Here is a 9,658-nt window from a genome sequence, read left to right on the forward strand (position 1 = left end):
TTAGCAGATTTCTGTCAATATGTATTAGAGGTGTCTGAAGGTCTAATTTGTCCGTCATTTCATCCACGGACATTCCTAATTGTTCAGCATACCTAAGCAATGACTCTTCGTCAAGACCAAACTGTGTCCGGTAAAATGGTATCTGTTCCACAAGAAAATGAAGATCTACAGCTACTTCTCCACCAGGCATAAGGACGAAAAATCCAGTTCCTGAAGTAATAAACGCAGTCATAAGAATTTTTTCAGACAAAACTTCCTTTTTAGCTAAAATGATTTGTTCAGAAAGTTGAATGACAGTATCAAGGCTTCTCTTTTCATTTGAGGAGCATCAACTATTAGACGGCGAGACAATAAACTAAAATCATACTTGTTAGTGTCATAGTTGTCAACAAGAAACAATGGTATTTGTTCACCACTTCCCATCACGTTTTCCAAATTTTTCGTGCAGTCTGCTCGTATTTTATTCATCACATCAATTTCATTATGTTTCTTGCATCTTCGTTTGTTGTTTGCAATCGACACATCAATTTTACTACGAACAAAATAAAATCTTTTCTGTTTTTGCTTCATGTTTTCTGCCAACCATAAATCATTCTCCGTAAATCTTTCTGCAGATAGTATAATGAAATAGTCAAACTTATCAACATCAATTTTTTCAAGGTACGTGTCTTGAAGGAAGTTTGGTGTACCGACACCTGGTAAATCCCAGAAAATAAGCTTTTCATTGTTAGGGTGCGGGTAAGCGGTTACTTTCTTCGTTGTCTCGATTTCATCAACGTCGGCTGCTCCTACATCTTCATGCGAATGTCCAAGTACTGCGTTTATAAAACTGGATTTACCTACACCAGAATTTCCGGTTACACCGATATTTATTACTTCGTTTTTCCAACTGTCCATAATTTCAGTTATCCGTGTCTTTACGGCAGGAGTGCCACCGTCTTCAAATGCTTGTTTTAAGGAATCAGCAATGAAGGGCGGAATACTGTCCTGTTCATTCGATTCTTAAATAATATACAAACGTTATATAACAGTGAATTACAGAATTTAACTTATTTTGTAACAGGTGTGATTTTATCAATTACATTTCTTTCAAGATTCTGGACACTGATATTGATTTTCAAGTTAATATTTATACATAGATCTGGAACTGCAATTTATTCAAATTTTTTATTTTCACAATGGAACTTTTCTCTCCTGAATTGTGTAAATAATTAAAAATATGTATAAATATATCTAGGGATTTTTTTCAAGCGTTTGTGGCTTTAACGGCTAACTTTACAAACGAAGATTGCCCTATGTAAATGGTTTTCTTAATTCAAATGTATTCGAGTAAGTCGTATGAAATTCCTTCTTCTTAAAATATTCTCACCGGGTGGAAATTTCGAAAAATGAGCATAAAGATGACTGTCTATCATAAATAGACAAATATAAAACATATATATACCTGCAAAGTTAGAGCACAAGCTTACTGCCATTACGAGAAAGTAAAATCGATCGTGTGACATCATTATCACTGTACTGTGTAGCGGGCGACCTAAAGTAGAAATATAGACAAATCAAAAGCAGTATCTGTTACAATAAACATGATATAAGGATGTAAAAGTACTTCTGTAGGGAACAATGTGTAAGTACAAACACTCTAAAGGCTCTTTCGAGGAAAAAGGTCAAAGAAAACCTTTCAGATTAAGGCTATTTTCTTATCAAATTACATACGAAATGTATCCCAAAATAACTATTATTATAATAACAAAATAGATACTAAAAGAGTGTTAGAAGGCAATACTACTTTGGGAGATAATAGAAACATATGTAATAAGAAAATAAAAGGAAACAATATATTCAGCTGTTAGTAATTGCCAGTGAATAAAAGGATATATGTAAATATGATAAAAAAAACAACAACACATTTATCAAGCAAACATTTTGTAACTCTACAGATTTTGTTTTTGTATTCAGTATTCAACTCGCATCGGATACACAACCAAAACAAACGATGGTGTGGTTAATTTGCTGTCTCGTCATAATTGATGTAATAATGACACCTTTACGTTATATACGTCACCAAACCACCGTTTAAAAGTAGTGTTTAATTTCATTTGCCTAAAGTTTTGTCAATTTTTCCCTGAGATGACACTGGAATTGGCTGGAGATACATAACAAAAAGGTAATTACAACGATAACTTGATTCAGTCCACGTTGATTTTTTCAGGCCGGATCATACTCGACAATTCCTTATCTATTTATATATCTACTTTACAACAATCACTTGTATTTACAAATATATACAAGTGTCAAAAGGCTAAACACAAGTTACGTTTTATTCTCCTTTTAAATCCAATCTAGTTTAATGACTGTGTCCGGGCTGTTTATATTCAGACACCGGTTCTATAACTTGTTCAAATAATTGTAGCAGGCGAGTTTCATCGATTCTATGTAATGACCGTTATAATGTAAGACTGCAAACACTTGATAATAACTTATTGTTTATTTTTCAATTTATTACGCTCTAATAGTAGTAAACGAAGCTTAGAAATCAAGTGTGTAGCCACGAATGACGTCATTACGTTACAAAGGTGTACATTATTCGAAATTACCGTGTCATTTGAAAAGTAAAATACCTTTTTGTGTACGTAGGTATATAATATAAGGTCCATTACAACAATAGCTTAGTCTATGATGTTGTATTTCACTTTTGCAGAAGCCTGCCTGCTAAGCTCAGTAGGGAGAGCGTTGGTCTACGGATGGTCGCGAGTTCGATCCCCGGACTTGGCGTATGTTCTCCGTGACGATTTGATAAATGACATTGTGTCTGAAATCATTCGTCCTCCACCTCTGATAATTCATGGAGAAGTTAGCAGTTACTTGTCGAGAACAGGTTTGTACTGGTACGGTATAGAATCCAGGAACACTGGTTAACTGCCCGCCGTTACATGACTGAAATACTGTTGGAAAACGGAGTTAAACCCAAATAAAAAAAAAGAAAAAAAAAGCTTTTGTAGATTTTGTAAATCTTGTTTCTTTTTTTTTTTTTATTTGGGTTTCACTCCGTTTTCCGAGACTTGCAGAATTATGATTATACGTGACTTTATCATATACCAATTAGATTCTGTCAATAGTACAGCTTATATTTCACAAAGACTGTCAGGCAGAAAAAAATCCTCGTTGTACCTTTTGTATCGTATGTTGCCAGTCTACTTACATTTAATATTCATAACTTGACACAGTTCTAGGAAAAGCGAACACAACAAATACACACAGTTCTCTCTAAACATCGATAAACATTTTTTTTCCGATGACAAAGCAACACACAAAAAGACGGATGTATATAATGAAAGAGTCACACTTGGTTTTGCTCTTACACTGTGATTCCAGCAGGTATAAAAATGTTGATGCCATTCCCAATGTTTTAATTTCGATGAAAGGTAAAATGTTCAACCTATTTTGCGCTATACTAACTGGGCTGTTTTGATGCCTCGTAGAAACCAAATTAAATCAGAATCGAGAAGTACTGTCACGTTTGCCAGATTTTTGTCTAACACTACCGGTTAAAGTGTATTTCATCTTTTATCTAAGGAAATAACACTATAGAATATACGACGTCATATGCAGCGACACGTCTTAACTTAGGCCGTATTACCGTGCTTCCGCTTCGATGGGACACATCACATAAAGTGACATGCTGAATAGCATTTAGCTGTTAGATAAAACAACCTGCCAAATTTTGACAGATAATGTTTTGCCCATTTTGAGCACAATATAATCTTTTCATTAATACTGAAAAAAATCTACATACGCTGGGACATCATTTGATCCATTAATTGAAGTAAAATATTAAAGTTTTCAACAATGTTTATTGGGGCTTCTGCATAGGTTTCCGCCCGGGCCTGAAAAATTAACCATAAAAAGCTTCAAAGCCGCCAAATGACATGTATTTGTGTCGCGATGTTACTTTAAACAAACAAGAGGACCATGATGGCCCTGAATCGCTCACCTGTCCCCACATGACCCAGTTTTGAACTGACTATGACGTCGTTTTTTTCTATTATTTGACATAGTGACCTAGCTTCTGAGCTCATGTGACCCAATTTTGAACTTACCTAGATATCATCAAGATAACAATTCTGACCAATTTTCATGAAGATCCAATGAAAAATAAATCTAAAGAGGCCACAAGGTTTTTCTATTATCTGACCTAATGACCTAGTTTTTGAAGGCACGTGACCCAGTTTTAAATCTGATCTAGATATCATCAAGATGAACATTCTCATTAATTTTCATGAAGATCTCATGAAAAATATGGCCTCTAGAGAGGTCACAAGGTTTCTCTATTTTTAGATCTACTGACCTAGTTTTTAATCGCACGTAACCTAGATTCAAGCTTGACCTAGATTTTATTAAGGTAAACATTCTGACCAATTTTCGTGAAGATCCATTGAAAAATATGGCCTCTAGAGAGGTCAAAATGTTTTTCTATTTTTAGATCTACTGACCTAGTTTTTAACCGGAGTTGACCCAGTTTCAAACTTGACTTAGATATTATCAAGGTAAACATTCAGACCAACATTCATACAGATCCCATGAAAAATATGGCCTCTAGAGAGGTCACAATGTTTTTCTATTATTTGACGTAATGACCTAGTTTTTGACGGCACGTAACCTTGTTTCAAACTTAAACTAGATACTAGTATTATGAAAGTTAACATTCTGACCAATTTTCATGAAGATCCATACAAATGTATGGCCTCTAGAGAGGTCACAGGGTTTTTCTATTTTTAGACCTACTGACCTAGTTTTTATCCGCACTTGACCTAGATATTATGAAGATAAACATTCTGATCAATTTTCATGAAGATCCATTGAAAAATATGGCCTCTAGATAGGTCACAAGGTTTCATTATTTTTAGACCTACTGACCTAGTTTTGGATTGCACGTGACCCAGTTTCAAACTTGACCTAGATATCATCAAGATAAACATTCTGACCAACTTTCATTAAGATCCCATGAAGAATGTGACCTCAAGGGTGGTCACAAGCAAAAGTTTACGCACGCACGCATGGACGACGGACGACAGACGCCACGTAATCACAAAAGTATCACAAGGTGAGCTAAAAACATGATATAAAAATGATAATGTTACAACAAAGCAAATGAGTTAAAATTTGTTACCGTCGAATATATTATTCCCTTACACAAAATGATTTATGTTTAATGTTTCTTTTATAAAAAACAATCTTTAAACCAAATATAATGCGAAATATGACACTTACCTGCTTAACCATTCAATTATTAAAAGCAGATAGGTGCAACTCTATTGTATCAGGATAATTAATTCTTTTTATTTCTAACGTTATTTTATATAAGACGAAATCAAAGCAAGAATGTTGGTCATAGCCTGTCATTTAAATGTCGGTTTTATTAATCGTCGCATAATTTGAAAAAAAAAAAAACACGAAAAACATTTAATCGTATATTGTGTATAATTATATAACACGTATTGTTCTACTATAATAGTAAGACAATAATCAGAAAGATATCGATTTCTTCCACCATTTCGAAATGAATCGGATGAATTTTATAAACCGATAACTTGTGGATACCCACACTTTCCACTCCATTTTACCGGACCATCGCTGTCCGCCATTTATATGAGAACGGTTTAATACAACGCCAAAAATGGCTGGAATTGATTTTGGTCCCTGGCCTTAACGGTCTGTTGCATGTACAATACGGAGCAGGCATATAAGTTAGTGTTCCAAACAAGGATTAATAACATTTTTTTTTTCACACCAAATTTCAGTAAAAATAGTAATTATTTGACATGTAGATTTGTATATGGATCAGTTTGGGATATATGTATTTAGTTTTATAACGAAAAATACCACAATTAATCTATTACGCACTATGTTTGATTTTTTTATCTTGTAATCCAGATCTGTTTTTTTTTTTGCTAAGTATCAGCTATTTGTACAACTAGATGACAGGACCTCGCTGACTCTTGCTGGCATGTTGTCACACCGATTGCCATAATATAAAGGCGATGACAAGGTTGCTAATGCTAAATACAACGGAATTGGTCCTCTGATGACTGAGATCAAAGTCGTTTTCTAAATGACATTCGATGATTACTGTATTCTACATGAATATGCAACATGGATTTTCATGAATTTCGACGTTATTGTAATGTATATATCATTATTCTATATATATTTTATTTATCCAATCGTAGACGTTTATTTGCAACACGTGACCATACAATATATTACCGTATTGGACGCACGTGCGTACAAAAACACTGTAATTTTTCCTTATTTGGACGGATCAACAGTTCCATGTTAAAAACACGATAAAGCCTGGCCTGGGAAGCCGTTGATTATATTTGTGCTTTGTTGGAAGAAATAATACATAATATCTATGCATTGATCCGACTTAATTTGCGCTAATTAGTGTCAACGGTAAAAGTTGTTTAAAAATGCAAAACAGTGCAAAACACGGTTACCTTTCAGAATGTACCAAGCAAAGGCCATTCTGTAAACATTGTGATCTAATACCTTATCAAGCATTTTAAGTAGCATATGTTTTCTAACTTTAACTATATATATTCCTGTTTTATGTATGTTAATTGTATTATATTCATTTTATTAAACCAATAAAACATTTTGAATTTCCGATAAGGTATCGATAAATCAAGCATTTTGACAATATGGAAACTGTCAAATAAAAATGGAGTGTTTAAATTGTCGTTTTAGAATAGAATTTCCTTTACAGATATGTCACGGTGACAATGTTAAAAACATAAGTTGATTTTCTTTCGATTACTAATAATAGACATGTATGATTCGTATTTGTCTTTAAACATTGGTTTAAGTTCTAACTTACATCAATATAATAGTATGTTGATATTACTTAATTTAGTTAAAGTTTTAAAATTTTATTAACGATTTTGTTTTCTTGAACTGTGCATAATGTTTACAAAAGTAGTTTCAATGATTCTAAAACTATTTGCAAATTGATAAATCGCGTGTTAAGTGTATAATGAATATCGTGCGTGTTAAGTGTACTACATCAAAAGCTTACGAGCATATTCTTACGAGATGCGCTGTATTGGAAAAGTTTTCGAGTCCGGTATCAGTTTGTGCCGGTATTCGTAAAATTGGTCGATAAAATGACCTGAAATAAACACAATTAGTTCACTCCGAGTATTTTGTGCTCACATGAGCTAAGAATAAAACATGATAGGCATCAAAATGAATGGGAAAAACCCAGATAATTACTTGATGACAACAGTTAAATCGTGAAAGTAGCAGATAAAGGGTACATTAATATAATAAAAACCAAAGACTTTCATACAGAGAAAATATTATGTTACAATATTGAACAGATTATTTTGCTTTGAAACATGTCCACTCTATTATTACTCAGTCTATTGATGACTATGCTAAAACCGGCGTCGGAAAGAAATGCAGACACGAATGCTCTTATTAAATGAAAAAAACACAACATTTCTAAAATGATAAATAAAATTTGGAAAGTAGATCCCTCGGAAGCACCGAGAACAAGGTAAACAGTAAAAATTGCAGACTCTGATTTATTGAGTCTGTTCATGACCAGTAATGGAAAATGCAACATTGTCCACTCCCCCTAGCACCGGCTTAAACAGTATTCAATCTTCAAATCTAATTGAGTTGAAATCAATAATCCCGAAGGACCAGAAATATAACAACACTGAGATGAAGTCGGGGTGACTTTTTACGGCCGCCACAAAACACTTAACACCCACTGTTGTAAAACTCGCATAAAAAGAGTCAGACCATTCTTATCATTAAACGCTGTTCTTACTTAATAATTTAAAGACAGCTTTGTCTTAGTTTCAAACGAATTTTGTTTTAATCCCTACAGAGATTCAAATAATATGTAATGGAACTAGAGCATATATTCTTAACAGTATATTTACCAATTACTCCCTATAAAAGTGAGATTAGGTTTTTGAAGCGCTAAGAATTCTGTTAGATAACATATTTGGGGATAAAACTTACAGACAAGTAATTGGTATTCGCATGGGAACTGTGCCCCACTCATTGCTGAATTTTCTTATACTATTATGAACGAGATAACATGCTGCGTTTGTCCATTCAGACGCAGTTTAACATTATTGAAGCTTTTAATGGAACCTCGAGGTACCTTGATGATTTTCTAAATATGGACAGCCTATATTTTTCAAAAAAGGTAAAACACATTAATCCAAAAGAATTACAGATTAACAATGCTAATACCTCAGATTTAGAAGCGTCAGATTTGGACTTACATTTAACAATTGTGAAAAATTACATATGTGATAAAGAGACGATTTCAGTTTTGAAATTGTCAACTTCCTCAACGTTGATGGGAATGTCCCTAGCGACATCATGCGATGTCTATATTTCTCAACTTGTTCGTTTTGCAAGACATCTTGCTCAGATTTAAAGAATTTTAATGAAAGAATCTTCGTACATGTATTACCAAAAAATATTACAACAGTGTTATTGATATCATAAATATTGAGTGCTTTCCAGATCGTCCGTACTTTTAAAAAATATAACACAAACTTTAAAACACTTCTAAAACTTGGTCTTACACTCCTCGCTTCTATCACGTTGGACAAAGAAAATAGAAAAAGCCATTTTCAAGGACAAAAGTAATATATCTACGTTATCGTGTACATAGCTCTACTGGCACCGCGGCTGCCTGACACTGACAGGGCGTCGAAATCAAGTTGTAAGACTTTTGTGTCTAAATGACTATCGTACTCGTAATAAACTTGTACTAACATAACACCGTGTGTTCTTCTTTCGACTGGAAACGAGGCTGTCAGATCGAAAAGAAAGTTTATTCTGATTTTACAGCCAAACAAAATCCAAAAGTTTAAACGGTCACATGGACTAACCCACAGATTTTAAGCGAAAACTATTTTCCCTCAAAATCCATAAAAGTGACTACTCTGAAAATGATTAGTGGTTCAAACTTATCGACATTAGAGTTTTGCAAGATTTTCTTGTAAATAACAAAAACAAGTGAGCAGAAGGTGCAACGCTTTTGAAATGATGCAGAAAAATTACATTCTTCTTTCATTTTTTCCAATATCTAACTGTTATTTTCACTCACATTTTTAGATTATCATTTTCAATGTCATATATCCATTCTATGCTAATCATGTCGGAAAAGAACATGTTGAAACGATTCACGATAACTGTGTGCGAGCAGCATTAAGATTTATACAAAACGGCTTCCGTATATTGATCAGGAAGTACCCAATATATTTTAAATTTCCAGAAATTTGAGAGAAACGCTTAATTTGGATATGTCAATTGGTGAATCAGGCCCCGATTTCACGAAATTGCATACTTTTTGAACTTTTTGATATTTGGCGCGTGGAGACAGTTCATGGCCTGGAATTGTTTAGATTGTAACTTGAAAAAAAACTATACTTATATGATCAATCAGATAACAATCTCCTACTGCTTTTGTCTAAGAGGTTTATAAACTTCAAGGATATAGAATTTCACTGTATATATAATTTTATTATTTATAGCAGGAAATATGCAAGGAACCCAGTAGATCCCTCTGTAAAGCCTTCGAAAGGTATTCTAAGGCCCCGGTGTAGAGTCCATGTCAAAATGCCTA

At 33.6% G+C, this 9,658-nt stretch overlaps 1 protein-coding gene across 1 annotated transcript; it reads right to left on the bottom strand.

Annotated features, from left to right (window-relative positions):
• Positions 1–264: 264 nt before the first annotated feature.
• On the bottom strand, positions 265–1,475 carry LOC128546811 (T-cell-specific guanine nucleotide triphosphate-binding protein 2-like). The gene is made up of 2 exons (XM_053518165.1): positions 1,445–1,475; positions 265–1,001 (listed from the first exon to the last, which is right to left on the bottom strand). The coding sequence occupies exons 1-2, from the start codon at positions 1,473–1,475 to the stop codon at positions 265–267; spliced, it is 768 nt and encodes a 255-aa protein (XP_053374140.1).
• Positions 1,476–9,658: the final 8,183 nt, after the last annotated feature.

This window comes from Mercenaria mercenaria, chromosome 11, assembly GCF_021730395.1.
Source record: "Mercenaria mercenaria strain notata chromosome 11, MADL_Memer_1, whole genome shotgun sequence".
Taxonomy (NCBI): Eukaryota; Metazoa; Mollusca; class Bivalvia; order Venerida; family Veneridae; genus Mercenaria; species Mercenaria mercenaria.

What these genes read in the sequence shown, in the direction of transcription:
- LOC128546811 (XM_053518165.1), bottom strand. Translation starts at nt 1,475, where the DNA reads ATGGCAGTAAGCTTGTGCTCTAACTTTGCAG. An exon ending in CTTGTGCTCTAACTTTGCAG is followed by an intron (nt 1,002 to 1,444) that starts GTATATATATGT and finishes ATATTATTTAAG; the next exon opens with AATCGAATGAACAGGACAGT.